Source organism: Meriones unguiculatus, chromosome 1 (genome assembly GCF_030254825.1).
Source record: "Meriones unguiculatus strain TT.TT164.6M chromosome 1, Bangor_MerUng_6.1, whole genome shotgun sequence".
In the NCBI taxonomy this organism is placed as follows: Eukaryota; Metazoa; Chordata; class Mammalia; order Rodentia; family Muridae; genus Meriones; species Meriones unguiculatus.
Window position 1 is genome coordinate 193,083,130 of NC_083349.1, and position 20,326 is coordinate 193,103,455.

The 20,326-nt window shown below is 50.3% G+C and overlaps 1 protein-coding gene across 1 annotated transcript in view; it reads right to left on the reverse strand.

The window, feature by feature from the left end:
• Positions 1-16,572: 16,572 nt before the first annotated feature.
• Arid3b (AT-rich interaction domain 3B) overlaps positions 16,573-20,326 on the reverse strand; it is a 43,044-nt gene continuing 39,290 nt past the window's right edge. The window contains exon 9 of the mRNA XM_021653529.2: positions 16,573-18,923. Coding sequence (XP_021509204.1) covers positions 18,748-18,923 — 176 coding nt within the window. The 3' untranslated portion in view covers positions 16,573-18,747. The remainder of the gene's footprint in view (positions 18,924-20,326) is intronic.

Sequence of the window (20,326 nt, forward strand, 5' to 3'; positions counted from 1 at the left end):
GGTGGCCAGAGCTCCTGCCCTCATCTGGATTCATGTTCTAAGAGTCGGGGAGTCAGGAGAAGAAAAGGGAATGGAACACCCAGCAGGGAGAGCCTGTTGAACAGCCCTCTCTCATGGCTGTCCATGGAGCTGTGCTAACATTTGGGAGGCATGTGCTGGGTGATACTAAGGACACTCACTACATGGAGACAGAGGAAGGGCCAGGATATTGCTTCCTTATATAGCCAGATAAAGTGGCTAACACCAGAGATAGGGAGTTGACTGTATGGTGAGGCTTCCTGGTAAGGTCACCAACACCCCTGCTCTTTGCAAGGGTACAGGGTAGAACCACTTTGATTGCCAAGATGTCTGAGTATTTAATGACTCCTTGTCTCAGCCCATTGATGACCCTCATGGGTCCAACCACTCTCCACCTGGGCTCTGTGACCATCAGGACCCAGTTGACAACCCATCTCCTTAGACTTCCTGATCTCTAGCATTCCACAACAGAGTCCCAGGCACTTCTGTCCTGAGCTCTAGGGCTATCTGCAGCTACAAAGGAGAGGCGGTGTGTCTGAGAGCAGCTGGGGGTAGAGCATGCACATCTGGAGCTCTGTAGTAATAGATAACAGCAGAGCAGCCCACTTTTCTCCTCCACCCTCCCTGGGCTATGAGCCACACTCCCTGTGTATAAGCCATGACTCAAGACTCCTGTCCAGCCATCAGCTCGGCCCCTGCTAGGAATCTGCTTTATCTGAGGCTGCAGCCTCCATCCAAACCAGCATCCCCAATGGCTCTGCACGCCTGCCACCTTCAGCGTTATTCCCAGCAGCTGGAATGCCCTCTGGCCCAACTGGAGCCATGGAAACACCTGCTGTGGGAACCCCGGGGACAACAGCCTTGGAAGAAGTCAGGCCAGAAAACAAGCGAGGGTGGGGACTAGGAGAGGAAGGAGTGGCAGAAGGCAGGCAGACAGCCCTTTTGTCTTTCTGCTGCAGACAGTGGTAGGAAAGGCTCAGCAGCATTTGGACCTGATGTGTTGACAGCCGGTTGGCCCAGAGCCTAGCCTAGAGAGCCCTGGGATAAGGGATGACACCAGAGCCCTCCTCCCAAGTGGATGTATGGCAAAGCTCTGCCCCAGATCTGTTACAGCTGCAACGGTGTCCTACTTTGTTGTCTGGCCTTCCTTCTTGAAGAAGGACCTAAGAAAGGAATGTAATAAGCAGGCTTTTACCTAGGCAGAGGGACCTCCTTCTCATTCTTTTAACATTCAGTTCAATTTCCCCTGGTCGAATGGAAAAACTGAAACCAGACTGTAGAGAAAAGCTTGTGTAGGTACACAATTCAAGTTGTGGGGAGGTCCTAGCCACGACATGCCCCTTGTGTGGGAGAAGGCCCCAGGATCCTACACTGTATATTCATAGTAGTAGATAATGAGGCCTGGCCTGCAGATCCAGGAGCAGAGCTGTGGTGATGACAGGGCCCGGAAGCCTTGGAGCCCAGGCAGAGTCTCCCTGGGGGTATTTGAGATCTCTGCCCTGTCTCTGGAATGGACTCTGTGCAGAAGCATCGTCTGATACTTGCTCAGGTGGGTTAAGACTCCTGGCAGGAGAAATTTGGATACAGAGTGGGTCCCATCACACATATACCTGGGGGCAGAGAGAAGAGGGACTGGTCCTACTGGGGGGGGGGCTTCTGAAGCTGGACAAGGGCTACTAAGAACAAGTAAAAAAGAAAATGACCAGGCGAGACCGACTGCAACAGGCCTCCACACAGTGTAACTTGAGGGTCATCCACACAGCAGTTCCCATAGCTGCCCACCCTGCAGGTTGGCAGTTCAGGGAAGGCCTAGATTGGTCCGTGGAAATGTCTCTACAACTGGAATGGTGGGAACACTACCTGGAAGGCTGGTGTGGTGGTATGAATAAGAATGCCCTCCCTGCAAGGCTCATATGTTTGAATGCTTAGTCCCAGGTAATGGTGTGGTTAGAAGGATTAGAAGGATTAGGAGGTGTAACCTTGTTGGAGTAAGTATGGCCTTGTTAGAAGTTTCAAAAGGTCATGGTAGGCCTGAGCATGCTCTCACTCTCTCTTCTCTCTCTGCTTACAGGTCAGGACGTAGCTCCCAGCTACTTCTCCAGTACCATACCTCCTGCCACCATGTTCCTTGAGCCATGATGATAATGGAATAAGCCTCTGAAACTGTAAGCAAGCTCCCAATTAAATGCTTTCTTTCATAAGTGTTGCCTTGATCAGGTATTTATTTCAGCACTAGAACAGTGATTAAGATAGTTAGGTTCCCAAGGAAGAGTGACTCAAGGGTTCAGGGAGGAAGGGAATGCATAGGTAAACCCTTCAGGGCTAGCCTGGACCTCACAATCCCAGAAGAGGTTGAGCCACTGCTCTGGATTCTTCCTAGGTAAACAAGAGACTCAGAAGATCTGGGCCAGAGCCACAGACCAAGAAGGGACTTCTTGGATCAGCAGCAGCTGCTGCGGGGAGAGATGAGAGTGTTAAAGGACCGTGCTCAGGCCCTGGATTGTGCTCAGCTGCTTGAGGAGAAGCCAGTGCTGCTGATAGCTCTGGGGTGTTCTCTGACCAGTAGAGTGTGCAAGCTAGGCTGGGATGGGTCCCTATTCTCACAGAGTGAGATGCCCCATTGCCAAGCTATTGGCCACCCTCTGTCACTGGCTAGTGAGTATGATCGGAGATCCAACCCTGAGTCCCATGGCCAGGGTCCAACTCCCTTTCCTGTGTGTCTGTGTTCACGTTGGTCACATCTTGTCTCTTATGGGGCACTGGGGGAAAATTTTAGCCTTATCTCAGTTAGGCATGATGGCATACTCCTGTAATCCTAGCACTTAGACGGTAGAGGCAGGGATTCAAGGGTATCCTGAACCACACAATGAGTTTGAAGCCAGCATAGACTACAGGAGAGAGACCTTGTATCAAATAACTGAGGAGGGGGAGTTCTATCTCCACTACTCATGGCACCCAGAGGCAGGGGAGCAGGGTTGGGCAATAAGAAGATTCTGTTCAACTCTAGATGTATGGGAACTAAAGCCCCAGGACAGAGGGGCTTCTGGGTGTCCAGGAAGACACGAAGGAGACCTTACTGTCCAGTTAACGAGACAGTGAGTACATCTGTCTTTAAAACGATAAAGGCCCACACAGAGTCCAGAGTGCCTCATTTGCCAGCACACCTCAGTTTCTGGGAGGTACCATCTTCCCTCAGGAGGGAGCTGGGCAAGCAGGAGTCACCTCCCAGGTTGCATCATGAGGAGGGAGGTGACTACTGGAGGGCACGCTGGCGCCAGGGGGCAGTTGCTCTGATACATATATGGCTCTACTTCAGGGACTCCAGAGGCAAAGCGGGGTCTGGCCCTCCCAGGCAGGTGCCCTCTCCACCTTCCTTTGCTCTCCATTCTCTTCTCAGCGGCAGCTAGGCTCTCCCCCCAGCTTTACCCTATGCCTCCTTCCCTTCATCGTGATCCCAGCCATTCAGCATGCATTTTTTTAAGCATCTTCTACACACCTGGGCCCCTCTATTGTGCAGAACCCATGTCAGAGCAGCCTGCTCCATGTCCCCAAAAGGGTACGACTTGAGGGCATACAGGCCAAGAAACAAGGGATTACAATTTAGTGAATTCAACCAGGGGCTGGACAATAGATAGAAAGGGCCTCTCCAAAGAATGGGATTCTGAACCTCTGAGCCTCCCTGAAAGGTGAACGGGCATTTTCCCAGAGGAAAACTGAAATACATGGCACTTCAGGAAGAGCAAGCAATAGGTACAAATGCCCAGAGAAGAGGGTGGGGTGTGTGAGCTTGTGAATGATCCCTGACCCAGGCTGGGGCCTTGAACAAATACCTGCTTTCTCAAGACAGGGAATTGAGGACAAAGTAAGGATAGCACCCAAGTCCAATTTAGTGAAAGCATTGAGTTTACTGGGGTTCCTTACGGGCATATGAATGAGGGGTGCTTCTCAAGAGCAGGAACGACTCACAGGCAGCTGTGTCACTGGAAGCCCACCCCAGCCCTGGCAACAGCTCTTGAAAGCTGGAAACCTGGAGCTCATTGCACAACTCAAAGGAAGCTCAACTGACAGTTTGAAGAGTGTCTCTTCTAAGCAGGGCTGCCAGTTTGAGGATGACACACAGCAGTCCTTACTGCTTACATAAACCTGGGGAGAGGGGCTCTAACACATCTGTTTCAGGGACTTCCTGAGGCTTTTTGAGTTGTTTACTTCCTGAGTAACAAACCTCCATTTGCACTCCCTGAGACTTAATGAAGGGTCCTCCAAGATGAAATGTTTTATCTCCAGGGAAGTTGCTGCACAACAACTGGAGAGATGGCTCGGGAGGGAACAGCACTTGAATAACCCTGGCAAAGTTCCATCCCTGGAACCAACGTCGAGGTGGGAGGAGAGAATAGACTTCTAGCTTCCGTAGGTGCACATCGAACACACAAATATGAAACAATACCTGTCCCGAATGACAAGTGGAGTTGGTGAGGGGGTTACTGTGGGAGGCGAGACAGGAGCCAGATCAAGGGTTCAGGTGCCTGAGGCCCTGACATCCCCCGGCCTCCAGTTCCAACTCAGTAGTTGCCTCCTCCTGGCAGCCTTTCCCCTTTGGCCTCCTGGGCAAATGTGCATTTTCCCGGCCATGTGCACACACAGCAAGACACAGGTATCACAAGGGAGTCCTTGGGATACAACACTGTGGGGGTAGGAATGGGTCCCACACATAGCCGCAGGCCTCTGTCTACACTGACCTGTTGATATGGCAGAAGAGACGAGAGAGGTGGCTGGCTAATCCCAGCTCTGAGCCTGTCAGGAGAGAGCCACAGGATGTGGCCTCCAGTTCACAGATGCCTGTGCGTGTGGTCTGTGGACCACGGACCAAGCTTACCAGGCAGAGCTCAGCCAGGTAGTACAGCAGTTGGACAGGGGCTGGCTGTAGCCCGTGCTCGGGCCATGTGATTGGCAAAGGCCCAGAGCTTAGGGGCCCCAATCCTCCAACAAGTTCTGCCTTCTTTCTATTTTATTTTATTTTTATTAATTACAGTTTATTCACTTTGTATCCCAGCAGTTGCCCCATCCCCTCCCAATCCACCCTCCCTCCCTCTTTTTCTCCTATGCCCCTCAGGTTCTGCCTTCTAATTACATTCCTGTCTTCAAGCTCCTTCTACCTGACCGCTCTCTGAATATCTACCTCAGGCTGTCCTTAATCCCAGGTCCTTACCATGTTTAAGGCAGAGATGAGGAGTGTGAATGCTGGTCTGAAATCCTGGCTCCATATTACCTGTGTGACCTTGGGCAAGTGTCTGGTACCTACTTCTCTGGGCCAAAGCTGTAAAAATGAGGACAACTGTCCTGGTTACATGGTTACACATGTAGCTAATAGCTTAAATGTTTCCTGGGGCTCTAAGAGTGGCCACACAAGAAAAGAAAGCTCCCTTTGAAATCAGGATTATCTGGGGGTCCCAAGAGCTGCCATGTGTGCGGGGTCCCATCCTTGCTCCCCCTATTCTAGTTTGCTAGCTAGCCACAGCCAAGCACCTCGGCCTCAGGCTAAAACGGTTCTGCAGGCTGGAATTTCAGTGGCAGAGCCTGATGCAGGATGGCTGCCATGGGCTCCGAACTGCAGGCTCTGCTGGATTCTACAGCCTTTGCCATTCCTGTAACCGGGGTCCCTGCCCTCACTTTCCTTTGCTCCCAGGCCATATCTGCATCTGAATTTACCTTTGCCCTTCTGTAAAGATCACAGGCACGTGGGATTAGGACCTAGTTCAAGAGCCTCCTTTTAACTTGATTATCATCTCCAAATATGGTCATATTTTGAGGTGCAAGAGACTGCAAAAAATTCTTTTTTAGGGGACACAGCTCACACAACACCCCCACCTTGCTTCCTGCTACTTTCTTGTTGGGTGGGTGGGTGTGACTTAGGATCTCAGGAAACATTTTCATTTGTCTCCTCATATGACCCCAGGAGGATCACAGCCACAAGAGGCTGCAGTGCTCAGAGGAGGATGATCGTGGGCACTGCTCCCTATGCCTACCTCCTCCACAGAGAACCATGAGGGCATGCAAGGCTGGCTGTAGAGTAGAGCTGTTTGCAGCGGGGTCCTGACCAAACCTCAAGGTGGATATGTGGGCCAGGATGAGAATGCAATTTGTCCCTCCTAGGCCTTCCCTGGCAGGCAACAGGAGTAGGACACAGGGCCTGGGGGAGAAAACAATCAGATGGATATTGAGACTTAGAGGAGCTTAGAGCAGCAGGTGATGGCCCCACATGAAATCAGGCCCCTCAACAAGCCCTTCTAAGGACCCCAGAACTCTTGCAAAACAGTGGGAGGTACCGACAGTCACCGAGGCTCCTCATGGAGCCTCAGCTCTTTTTCTGTATAGGGGGTCCCAAACTCCCTGTCCAGGCACCTGTAGTTGCTGGGCATTCAAAGCCAGGAGTAGATAGGACTTCTGGGCTGCAGCAATTTTCTGTTGCAAGAGTGGACTCCAAGCATGGGCAGATGTATGGTGACTATATGTGTGGGGGCAGCGCCAAGATTTGACTGCTGCACCACCAAAACCTAGTGTCAGCAGCTAAGATGGAGAATTGGTCCCCTGGTCAGTATAGCCCGAGCTCACAGCCAAGGCTGGGGATGTGAGAACCTGAACAATTCAGCCAACCAGAAGGGAAGGCAGCCTCTCTTGTCTGGGTACCTGTGTGTCTCTTAGTCTCTTGGTGTCAGCCTCTGTTCATCTGCTCCCAGGTTCCAATCCTAGACCTGGAGGCCAGGAGGGCACCGAAGACAACTGAGAGCCAGAGGACAAGCCCAGGCACCGTTCAGCTGGCCCTGAGCACTGCTGTCACAGCTGTGCTCTTGAAGCTCCAGAGACCTGGGTTAGCCCTGCCCACTTTCAGGGGGTAGGTGGACCTGCCATAGGGAGCTGGGCTCCCAGGAGAGCAAGGGCTCCTTAGGGGAACAAGCTCTATGGCTATATGGTGTGGTAGGTAGCTACCATCTTTGGCCCCTGTCTGCTACGGGGCCTAAAATGTCTGCATTGACTTAACTGTTGACTCTTGGTGGAGGCCATGTGTGTGGCTCCTGTCCTGGTGGATCTGTAGCTAGGAGACTTGGGAACAGACTGACCAGTTGGGGGTGCCAAGATCCTCATAAGGCTTCATATGCCCACTGGCATAAGAATGCTACCAGTGACCCTGTGTTCTACTGGGAAAATCCTTGAGCACCAGGTTTTGAAACTCAGTAAAGTTACTCTTTCCAGATGCCTCATACAGCTCCAAATCCCTGTGATAGGAAGGAAGACTGCTGGGAGAGTGTGTAGCTTGCCCCAGGACACACAGCTGCTAGGCCCTGGGCCTCCTGACCTGTCTCAGGTGTTTGCTCTCAGCTGGCTGGCATGAGCATCCTCAACCGCCGCTGGCAAGCCAGTTTGGGATTTGCATCTCCTCAGCCTATCTGGCTGTGCTGGCTAGCTTGATGTCAACATGACACAATGAGTAGTCATCAGAAAGGAAGGAACCTCAATTGAGAAAATGTCTTTGTAAGACTGGACTGCAGGCAAGTGTGTAGGACATTTTTTAAAAAATAGTGATTGATGGAAGAGTGGGCAGTCCATTGTGGGTGGTGCCAGCCCTGGGCTGGTGGTCCTGGACTCTGTAAGAAAGCAGGCTGTGAGCAAGCCATGAAGAACAAGACAGTGGGCTCCACTCCTCCATGGCCTCTGATCAGCTCCTGCCTCCAGGTCCCTGCTCTGTTTGAGTTTCTGCCCTGACTTCTTTCAATGAAAAACAATGATGTGGAAGTGTAAGCAAATAAACCCTTTCCTTCCCACCCTGCTTTTCGTTGTGGTGTTTCCTCATCAGTAGCAACCCTAACTGAGATTGGTGTGGCTTCTTTTTTTCCCCCCTTTGTAGACCAGGCTAGCCTCAAACTCACAGCAACCCACCTCCCTCTGCCTGCCTGAGTGCTGAGATTACAGGCATGCACCATGGAGCCCAGCTCAGTGGGATGTTCTTTAGGAGCTTGGATGATAAGAATATTGATCAGGCTGGAGAGATGGCTCAGAGGTTAAGAGCACTGACTGCTCCTCCAGAGGGGTCCTGAGTTCAATTCCCAGCAACCACATGGTGGCTTATAACCATCTATAATGAGATCTGGTGCCCTCTTCTGGCATGCAGGTGTACATGCAGGCACAACATTGTATACATAATAAAGAAATAAATATTAAAAAAAAGAATATTGATCATTGCAGATGATGGAAACCTGGCTTGTGAGATTTCAGGGGGAGCAAAGACTCCACTTGGCCAATTGTGTGAAGAGTGTGGTGTCTGGTCAGCTGGGGCTGATGAGCGATTAACAAGAACCCAGCAACACTGAAGTGAAACCTTTGCTTTACTGAGACAATTGATGCTGGCTAGCTGGAGCTGAGAAATTAGCTATGATTGAGAAAAGACCAGCATCACTGACATGAAGGCTTCTGGGAAGTGCTTTCTGAGACAACACTCAGAAGCTGTGCTCTGAGGTTGCTAAGGTCGTACCTCGCACTGGCAACCAAACTTGGTAGTGTAAGAGTGGCCAGGTGGTACTGGTTTTGACGGCATGAAGGGGTCATGGAGAGCAGCTGAGGCTTGGCACTGTGAGAAGCTAGGAGAGGGCACTGGAGAAGGCGCAGCCTCAGTAGCAGTAGCAGGCCCAGGACTGAAGGGGTCATGCAGAGAAGTTGAGGCTTGGCACCATGAAGAGAGCCAGGAAAGGCTGTTGGTGAAAGTGAGGGCCAGTTGCAGCAGATGCCGGCACTTTGGAGATGCCAGTACCGTGGGAGACCATCAAGAACAGCAGCAGCAGAGAGCGGAGCCCACCAGCGACTAGGCAACATGTGCAATACTGCAGAGGGTGGAGCCAGAGAAGTGACCCAGGGCCTTTGCAGAGTCCGGAAGACTGTGAGTAGATCCCAGACATTAAACAGTTATTTACACAATTGAAGCTTGATTTTACTTTGATTGTGACTGTGTCCTGGTTCTTCCCTCTCAAAGTAAGAAAATATTTATTTTTTATTTTATAGGAGCCCACAATTGAAAGGCTGGATTTTTAAAATGATTTATTTCTTTTTAATTTTATATGCATTGGTGTTTGCCTGCACAGATGTCTGTGTGAGGATGTTAGATCTCCTGGAACTGGAGTTACAGATACTTGAGAGTTGCCGTGTGGGTGCTAGAAATTGAACCCAGGTCCTCTGGAAGAGCAGCCAGTACTCTTAACCACTGATCTATCTGTCCAGCCCTAAGGGAGACTGAATTATTATTATTATTATCTAGTTTTTCGAGACAGGGTTTCTTGGTATAGTCTTGGCTGTCCTGGACTTGCTTTGTAGATCAGGCTGCCCTATAGAGATCCACCTGCCTCTGCCTCCATGAGTGCTAGGATTACAGGTGTGCCCCATCATGCCCAGCGAAGAGACTGAATTTTCAAAGAGATTTTAGATTTTGAAAGAGACTTCAGATTTTTTAAATAGATTGAATTTTAAAGTGTTCGCATTTGTGAAGACTATGGGACTTTTAAGACTTGGAATATTTTATATCGTGATGTTCATATTAATGTGTGATCTTGGGGATGAACAAAAAAGAAAAGCTGTGCTCAACAATGATGTATTTGTGTGTCAAGCTGACAAGGAGTCAGTTGTGCTGGCTAGTTTTATGTCAGCTTGACACAAGTTATAGTCATCAGGAAGAAGGGAGCTCAGTTGAGAAGATGCCTCCATAAGACTGGACGGTAGGCAAGCCTGTAGGACATTTTCTTAATTAGTGATTGATGGGGGAAGAGTCCAGTCCATTGTGGGTGCTGCCATCCCTGGGCTGGTGGTCCTGGGTTCTTTAAGAACAAGCCACGAGGAGTAAGCTACTGAGTAGCATTGGCCTCTGTGTCAGCTCCTGCCTCCAGGTTCCTGCCCTGTTTGAGTTTCTGTCCTGACTTCCTTTGATGATGAACAGTGATGTGGAAGTATAAGACAAATAAACCCTTTCTTCTCCAATTAGCTTTGGTGATGGCATTTCATCACAGCAATGGAAACTCTGAGACACTGGCCACTCTTTTCCTGGACACCCTTCCCGACCCTGCCATGTGATCTCCCCGTCCAGACTTCCCACTCCCATCTACTAACCAGAAGTCCTGCAGAGCTGTGTAGAGCCAGCCATGGCACCTGCTTGCTTCTCTGCTGAGTTTTCTGAGACTCTAACGCAGCTTTTAGAATTTCCCTAGGAATTCCTCTCCGCAGTCTACCTGGATCTGTAAACCCCTTCCTGAATCACTGGACGTGCAGAAAGAGTGAAAATTGGGAATCTGTCAACTGCCCCACTTGACTATATGAAGAGAACTGGGTTTTTGTGAGAGCAGACTGCTTCTCAGAAAGTGGATTTGGTGGAGAGATTACAGTTTGGTCAAGGAGTCTCCAACACCGGGAAGGTATCGAAGTTGACCTTTGGTGGGGTGATCTGTAGCAGGAGCGCAGCAGCTTCCATAGACCAACCACTCCAGGTTCTGAGCCGTCTGGATCAATGTGGGGCCAATTGTCTTTGGGTTTCTCCATATGCCTGAGGGGCCCAGAATAAACCCCTCTCCTCTTTGCTATTCTGGTCTATGCTGCATCCAACTAATTCCCTCCCTCAAAGCCAAACTCCCCCGCCCTCCAGTCTCTCACTTTCGTACAACCATAGCTCCTGTTTGTCTCAGTGGCTTCAGTATGGGGAAGGCCACTAGCTTGTCAAAACTGCCCATCCTCCACCATCCTGGCCTTCTGATCTTTTAAGCCTTGTTCTGTCGAGTGGGCCGCTCTCAAATTCCTAGGCTTAAGTGATCCTCCTGCCCCAGCCCTTTCTACCAGAGACAATGCTCCTGCCCGGTTCACCCTGTCCTCCAAGACGAGCGAGCGCCCACACTCCAGCCTTTTCTATTTCTTAAACATTTTTAAGGTGCATTGGTATTTTGCCTGCTTGCTTACCAGCTCTTTCTCTCCAGCTGTGATTCCAAACCATTGCCAAGCCCCTCAGCCTCCACGTTCCCTTTCCTCCCAAAAGTGACCAATACTCCTTCCCAGTGCCATGGGTCTCTTCCGGAGGAGAGATACAGTCTGTGCAGGGCAGTCATGCAGCTCATCTGTATTCTGTTTCCACTGGCTCTGGGGAAGTCCAGCAGAGGAGAGGTGGCCAGCCACAGGGTACTGTCTGGTTTTGTGTCAACTTGACATAAACTAGAGTCATCAGAGAGGAAGGAGCCTCAGATGAGGAAATGCCTCCTTGAGATCCAGCTGTAAGGCATTTTCTCAATTAGTGATAAGAAAGCATGCTGAGCAATCCAGGGGAATTGAGCCAGTCAGTAGCCCCTCCATGGCTTCTGCCTCAGCTCCTGCCTCCAGCTTCCTGCCCTGTCTGAGTTCTTGTCCTGACTCCCTTTAATATGGAACAGCAATAAGGAAGTTTAAGCCAAATAAACCCTTTTCTTCCCCAACTCACTCTGTGGTTATGGTGTTTCATTGCAGCCATAGACACCCTAACTAAGACACATGGAGAGCAGCAGAGGCTCTCCCTAAAGATGCTAGGCCCTCTAGGTGGTCCCAGGGTATGGCCAAGACCTGTTGACAAATACCCTCTAATCCTCTGCCTCCCTTTTTTCCTCCTCAAAGGGGCAACCATTTTGTAGTCCAATCATAGCCCTTTGGCTCCTCAGGCACATTTCTACTCAGTATTTTCATGTGTACAATGAACAGCAAGTGCCTCACAGACCGCATAACATGAGCAATGTGCACTGAGCGTTTGGCCTGGTGTTTATGGGTAATTCAGGCCCTGCTTACTCCTTGGCCCGTTTCCTTATCTGTAAAGTAAACAATGATCAGTCCTGCCTGATAAATAGGTAGAGGATTGTATTAGTTACTTTTCTATTGCTGGAAACCCATGGCCAAGGCAACTTGTAAAAGAAAATGTTTATTGGGGCTCATGGTTCCAGAGGGTTAGAGTCCATGATCCTCAGAGCAGGGAGCATGGCCGTTGGTGGCAGGCGGGCGGGCATGCGCTGGAACAGAAGCTGAGAGCTCACACCTGATGGGCAAGGAGTCAGAAAAGAGAGCTGACTGAGTGCTGTGGGTTTTTGAAACCTCAAAGCCCACCCCCAATGTCACACCTCCTCCAACAAGGCCCCACATCCCATAATCCTCCTCAAACATGACCACCAACTGAGGACCAAGTATTCAAATAGATGAGGTTATGGTGGCCATTCTCATTCAAACCACCACAGAGGTGTTAACCCATGCAAAAGCCTGAGAACAGACCCCAGCTCACAGTAGGTTCAATAGCTGCTCATTACTGCCTTCAGTGCTCATCTCCAAGGCACATGCCCGGGAGTGAATTTTCACAACCAAGGGGCGAGTGCGCTTGCCGTTTACCTTTCATTTACTCAGAAACTGGTTTCCAGACCTGTCAGACCGTGTTGCCCCCAGCAGGGAGTCCCTGTCGCTCATACTTGTCAGGTCCTGGGACCGCTATGCAGCCGCCGAGCCATTAAGTGTGTGCGCTTTGATTCTGAGTGAGGTTGGCTGTATTTTGTCTTCTGAGCTACTCTAGTGCCAGGCACAAGTTCTACCACTGAATTTACATTCCCAGCTCGCTCTTCAGCTTCTGAAATACAGTTGTTTGTGGCTCCTCCCTCCTTTTTCTGAGACCGGGGCCCCTGTAGTCCGTGGAACCTCCAACTGTTCGTGTAGCCAATGCCATCCTTGAACTTTAATGGTCCTGTTTCCAGCTCCCAAGTGCTGAGGAGCCCGAGTCTCTACGCTGAGCTTTCCTGTCTGGCTTTTGTCTTAGTGACGAATGATTCAGCAGTGCATCTCACCATACCCTTTGCAAGTGCCTTTTCTCAGTTTGTCCTTTTTCGTTTTTGGAAACAGGTTCTCATTATGTAGCCTTGGCTGGCCTGGAACTTGAATGTAAACCAGGCTGGACTCTTATTTCATAGATATCTGCTGCTTTCAAGGCATGTGCCAGCATGTCTGGCTTTGTTCTTATTTTCTGTGTTTGAGTATTTTGCTTGCATCTATGCATGTGTACCACGTGTGTGCCTGGTGCCCCTGGAGGCCAGAAGAGGGCACAGGATCCCCTAGAACTGGAAGCACAGATGGCGTGAGTTAGGGATCAAATCCAGATCCTCTGAAAGAGCAGAAAGTGCTCCTAATAGCTGAGCTGTCTCTACAGACCTCCCTCCAGTTTGTCTTTTGATTTCATGGTTTGCTGAACTCTTTGGGGGGTGTGGCAATTGGTGGGGTGTTATGTCTGAAAATGTCTGCCGTTTTGAAAGTGTCTATTTCCTCCTGTTTTCTCTGGCACCCTGAAAGAGAAGGACTGCAGGGGCCTGGTGTGGTTCTCACTCTGCACCCTGAGTGAAGCCTGCCTGGCTCTCCAGCACCTGTCTCCATGTCTGTGGCGGTCTGAGTGAAAACGGCCCCCTAGGCCTATGATATATTTGCATGATTAATCTTCAGTCAATGAGCTATTTGGGAAGGACTGGGAAGTGTAGTCTGGTGGAGTGGGTGCAGCCTTGTTGGAGGCGGTGTATCACTGGGTGGGACTCATCAGCTATGCTCCGTGTCAGTCTGCTTCCCGTCACAGTTGACTAGCCTGCTGCACTGCAAGCAAGCACAACTTAAACACTTTCTCCTATAGGCTGTCTTCTTTATGGTCTTCACAGCAACAGAATGGTAATTAGGACAGTCTCCAACACCCCTGTGCCACCCTTCACCTCTCAGCGGCCCCCAGCCAGAGGCTGGCTTATTTTTCATGTGCCACAGAAAGCTTTAGCTGTGATACACATGACTGCTGACCAGTGATTAAAGTGCCGATCTTTGGGTTTTTTTCCCCATTAAATAGGGTCTCATGTAGCTCAGGTAGGCATGGAACTCCCTAGGTAACATGATGTTCTTTTTTTGTGTGTGTGATGTTTGTTCTTGGTTGTCAACTTGACTACATCTGCAATTACCTAAAACCCAAACAGCTGGGCACATCTGTGCGGTATTTTTGTTGGGCTGAGGTGGGAGACCCACCCTAAATCTGGGCCATGCCTTCTTGTGGCAGCCCAGATAAAAGGATGGAGAAGGAAGCTTTTGCTTTTTGCCAGCTTTGTGACTCTAACTGGCAAGTTCATCTGTCCTGTTCCTAAGCCATTCGTTCCCTGGTGCTAGAACCTATTTACTTGAGATTCCAGTGAAGACTGAAAACTGGCAGCTCTTCATGACGTCCCTGGGACTTATGCTGTGGACTGAACAACTACTAGATCCTTGGCCACTGCTGGAGTACTCCAGTGGTCTCAACCTTCCCGATGCTGGGACCCTGTCATACAGTTCATGTTGAGGTGTCCCCAATCACACATTTTTATTGCTTCTCCATAACTGTAATTTTTCTGTTATGAATCACAAATATCTGATATGCAGGACATGTGATATGTGGCCCTGTGAAAGGGTTGTTTGATACCCCCCTGAAAGGTTCAACCCACAGGTTGAGAACTACCGGACTACTCAGATCACAGCCTGTAAATCACTCTAAATAACTTTCATATATATATGAAATATATATATACATATACATATATATTCATAGATACATATGTATTCATCCATTCTATCAGTTTTGTTCCTTTAGAGAACCTAATTGTATTATTGGTCAGGATTCTCTAGAGTCAAAGACCTTAGGGAATAAATCTCTCTCTCCATATAAAGGGAATTTACTGCAGTGACTTACAGGCTACAGTCCAGCTAATCCAATGATGGCTGGCTGTAAGGACAAGTCCAAGAATCTGGCAGCTGCTCAGTCCCATATGGCTGTGGGTCTCAGCTAGTCTTATGTATATGCTCAAATCTCGAAGAAACAGGTTTGAATGCCAATGAAGGAAGGGACATGCTAGCAAGGAGAGGGCCAGCAGACAAGGAACAAAACCTTCCTTCTTTCATGTCCTTATATAGTCTTCCAGCAGGTGTGGCTCAGATTAAAGATGTATCTTCCTACTTTAAAGGTCTGGACTAGAGGTGGATTCACCTACCTCACCCAAGCAATAAATCTCTCACAGGTGTGCCCTCCATATCTGGATTGTAGTTCATTCCAGAGAGGCAAGCTGACAACCAAGAATAGTAATCACACTAATGCTGTAGCAAAAGATGATTTTATATATCCTTCTTGTTACTGTTCTCATATATGGCCTGACCCTTATAACCCTAGCAAGCCTGGAACTCACTCTGTCTGGACCAGGCTGGGGTCTGCTCCCCCTTCCCCCACAAACAGCATTTTTCTGCGTAGCCTTGGCTGTCCTAGACTCTCTTTGTAGACCAGGCTGGCCTCAAACTCAGAGATCCACCTGCCTCTGCCTCCCAAGTGCTGGGATTACAGGTGTGCGCCACCATTGCCTGGCTGTACTCTATTTCTTGAGTGCTGGAATTAAAAGTATGCTACTACGGTCAGACTGATCCGTCTTCCTTAAATTTTTTTAAAATTGGTTAGGCAGCGGTGGCACCCTTTAATCCCAGCACTGGGGAGCAGAGACAGGTGGATCTCTGAGCGAGGCCAGCCTGGTCTCAAGTGCTGCAACCACAGTTACAGAGAAACCCTGTCGAGGAAGTTTTTCCATGATGCGTTATGGATGTGCCACAGCGCAGGTATGAAGGTCAGAGGACAACTCTGGAGTGGTGCTCTCTTGCCAGGCCAAACTGTCAGCTGGGGGGACGGGAGCTTTCACCCACCCGACAGGCGCTGGCACTACAGGGGTGCGCCACTGCGTCAGGCTCCCTCTACCCTCCTAGACCTTTATTGTTGTCTATGGAGGTCAAGACAAGTTGTGGCAGTCAGCTTCCTCCAGAGGTGCAGCTCAGGGCATCAGGCTTGGGAGCAAGCGCCTTTACCTGCCAAGCCACCTTGCTGGTGCTTTTTTCCTTTTTGAGGGACAGGATCTGACTATGTATCCCATGGTGGCTTGAAACTCAAGATCCTTGTGCACAGTTAAAGTGCGTGGGAGCACCACCCTGGCTAGAGAAGTGTTACAGTTGATCTGCAGACAGGCGAGCTGTGTGTGGTCCTGCCCTGCCCATTTCCTCCTACCGTGCTATAGGTGAGAACCCTGGCTGAGAAGACCTGTAGGCAGCCTGACATCTTATTCTGGATCACCCTTCTAAGTCTGTGCCCGGGTTAGAACACACTCTCTAAAAGGCAGAGGACACACAAGTCCCTCAGCCGAGGCCCGTCCAGGGCACACACGCCTTTTCAGAGCTGGACTCAGTGAGGGCTCAGCCAGCGTCTGCTATGTCACGGGGTGGGCCCTGCCCGCCAAATACGAGCACAGCACTGCTGTCAGCTTTGGTGACTGGTAACGTCAGGAGACTCTGACAGCACAGTTGAGACTTGGAGGTCCAGCCCTTTGCAGGAGCAGACAGTGAAGGGAGAAGGTTCAGGAAGAGCTGGGGCCCTGAGGCACAGTTCATGAAGTACCTTTTCACTCTGAGGACCTTGTCAAGTTCAAGCTGGTGAAAGAAACCCAGAGCTGTTCATGTGAAGAGGTAGAGCTTTATTGAAATATAAACATTCAAGAACATGTAAGACAGAAAAGAACCACAACATATACAGACACTTGCTGTGAGAGGACATCTGAGGTATTTATTCACGGCTACCATGTGCTATCACATTTTTTTCTGGTTAGAATACATACACGACATGGAAAGGGAGGATGTTGTCCTGGCCAACTGCCTGTCACATGACCTTCAGGACTATGCCTGCGGGGGAAGCTCCACTTGAGACAGAGCCCTAACGCTGGGTACCCACGGGTACCAGGTCTTGCATTTTCTGGCTAGGAGCCTGCTGCTGGCTTGAGGGCAGTGAGGGGTACTGAGAGGGACAAGTGGACAAGCTGCCTGGAGCAAGAGAAAGAGTATTCGATGACCAGAAAGACCTGCACTGTCCCTGTCTTCCCTGCGTCGGAAGGGTCTATCCTTCATGACTACGTCCTGAGACACACTGGCCAAATGGGATTCTCACAGCACCAGACCCCAGATGTTCTTTGCCCAAACCTGCATGTGCCTGGTGGATAAGGCTTCTGAGACCAGAAGAGGGTCAGACCCCAGCATGAGAGCTGTGGGTGCGTCAACAGGTGTGAGTTACTGAGGATGTGTGTCCTAGGGCAGGGAGAAGAGCTGGAAGTGCAGTGTTTGCCAGGCTGAGGTATGTTTGTGCACATGCTTTTGGTTTCCCTTTCTTGTCCTAGACAGGACTGCGGGCCATGCCGTGGTCTCCACTGTCAAAACCTGAGTAATCGTGCTGGGTGTGGAAGATGCTTTATGTAACAGAGTAGAACATGCCAGGTTGAGAATGGAGCCCTGCGTAAGGACTTTCTCTGCCAAAGTGGCCTGTTCCAGCTGCACGCCAACAAGAGGTCCTACCTGGGGCTCAGCCTCAGGCAGGGCCCACAGCCACTTGCCTTTGTCCCAAGGTGAGGGCCCTGAGAGCAAAATGATACTATGCTATGCCCTGCTCTGTCAGCTGGGGTAGGGACACAAAGAACCAGTGTGGTTTTAGGATCCACCAGCAAGCATGGGCCCCTCCATCCCACACTCCTGCTGTGGCGATCCCTGAGTCACCCCACCTGCTACACCTCCTGGCCAGGCATGGGCAGGGTGGAGGGAGGCTGGCTGCAAACTGCACCTGGCTGGGGTGATCTGCTTTCATTTCTTTGGTGCTACAACAGCAACAACAATAAAAATTAAAAAATTAAAGTCAGCAAAACACATAAAAAAAGATTACAGAAATGCAAATACTTCCTGAAGAATCAAATATCAACAATTACAAATCTGAGGTATTTCAGTAAGCCTGACATCAGCATGTCTTGGGCTGGTGGGGCTGAAATCGCCCCAAGAGACGACAGTAGGGGCCAGGGACAAGTGGTATGTTGGGTAAGCTGGCCAACATGGGCAGGCAGGGAGCTGAGGTCTGGGGATCAGAACAGAGTCTTGTCAGGTAGGTACCAGGGCCTGGGCACCATGAGCTCTTCCTCCTTTTCATGTGCAGAGAGGCCCTGAACCTGAAGCCTGCCCTAACATGCTTTTTTTCTTAGGAGCAACAAAAGGGGTATTCCAGGGCCCTGAGGACTGAATTTAAGACTTGGATTTGGGAGACCCATGCCTAGAAGAAGATCAATCAGTAAGCAAGGAGGCCTAGGAAGGCCCATCCCTATCCCATGCTCAGCAGACAAGAGCAAGGAAGACAAGTCCCTGATTCCTAGAGCCCCATATGGGATTTAAACACTGAGGGACTGGGCAGACTAAGAGTCTGGTGATCCTGGGGTGAAGGCAGAAGGCAGCAGAAGGGAAATAAATTAAGGGGGAAGGGAAATGGGAAGCCTCCAGCCCCATGTCGCCTGACAGATTGTCAATATACTGCTCCAAGGATGGGAGGTGGTTGGGGAACCCTGGGGAAGCTGGATGCCCAGGTGCCCCACCCAGTTCTCCAGGACAATCCCTGATTGGGCAACGCTGCTCTGTCCTGGGCCCCAGTCTCTCCCTGTCCCCAGAGTATAGCAGAACCTGAACGGAGCCTGGACAGATGGACACTTCCAAATTCAACATCTGGCCAGATGGTGTCTGACGTGGGCTCCATGAGATGAGGTAAATTCTGTGCATCGATCTCCTTTACTCTCAGCAGGAAAGTAGGGAGTGGGTGCCGGGTGCTGCTCATCAGAGGGACCAGCTGGTGGAGGGCTCTGCACTGGGGGTGCCCCGGGATGAGGTAGGACTCGGTGAGCAGTGAGAGGAGCTGCTGCTGCTGCTGCTGCTGCTGGCGCTGCTGCCAATGCTCTGGGGAGCAGAGCCTGCAATGAGGTGGACCACTGGTTTCTGGGCAAACAGCACACCTGGGGTGGGAGGAGAAGCAGTATGGGCTGAGGAAGAGAGACTGTAGCTCAGTTCAATTAAACAAGGCGTAAGTGCTGGCTTAATTCTGTGTGCTTCACTCTTCTACCATGCCAGGTGCCAGTGGAAGCCCGGACATTTGTCCTGCCAACAAAGGCTCAGACACTGCTGAAGGACACGCATGCAAACAGTACCTCTACTAGAATGACAAATGTTCTGGGACTGGTGTAGCTCTGCTGTTGGGGACATTGTAAGGTTCTGGAGAGAGGAGCAGAAGTGCAGCCAAGAAAAGGTTTGAGTGGAAAGTGTGCTTGAAAGAAAAAAAAGCAGCAAACTGAAGAAATGGTGACCAGAGAACATGAGACACAGTAGCAAGACAGGCTAACCCACTGGAACTGGTGTTGGTGTAAATGGTTTAGGCAACAGCAGAGGGGCTAAGGAGGTGGATGGGGCCTTATATAGCTCTAGGAACCCATTTGGAGGCCCTCAAAGTTCTCAGCAGGAGAAGGACCCTGGGACATTTGGAATCTCTGGGAGGTCAGTGGAGGCCTGCAAAGGAGCAGGCCTAGCCATGGCAGCAAACAGAGGTGTGAGAAGCAGCAAGCAGAAGGGAGTTAAGGATGGATGTGGCTTTGAATCTCAGAACTACCTTAGGTTCCTGGGCAGCACATCCCAACAGAGAAAGCCTGGGGCAGACAGGGTCAAAGGCAGGTGAGTGGCCCATTTTTTAGAGTGCTAGAAGCCTCAACTCCTGACCCTCTGAGAGCAAAGGAGAAAAGTTACCTTCCTCCTAGAAAATGACAAAATGCTGAATTCTAGCCGTAACTCCTAGTTCCTATTCTCTTCAGGATATTCTCAGCCCCAAATATCCCAAGCCACACGAGTGACACCAAGGGGATACAAGACTTGCAAGCCACACTGGCATGCTGCTTCTAGGAACCTGTTCCTCCCCTGGCTGAACTCTGATGCTTGTGGCGGGTGGCCCTGCAGGCGGCTGGCAGCCATTATCGCTAGGGAAATACTCTGGTTTGGATGCAAGGTTTTCCTGGCCTGCACGTGGATGCTTACCAAGCAGCTGGCATACCTCATGCCTTGGTGAAACAGGCGGATGTTGCTAGCCTGAGCTCCTGCTCATCAAATGGTGCTTAACAAGACCCAGCAGAGCTTGTCCCCAAGCCTGTCCCTAAACACATGGAACAGCCAGGGATTCAGGATTGGGGTCTGCTGCCTATGTGAACTCTATGGTCATCACCTTTGAAAGATCCGTTCATTACAGATGCAAACCCAACTACCCACCAAAATACTGCAGGCAATTACATTAGGGAGATGCAACTGAAAAATGGCAATGTCCCAGGGGTCAAGGCTGCTTCTGCAGCATTGAGATTCACTGCTGGTATATATTTTT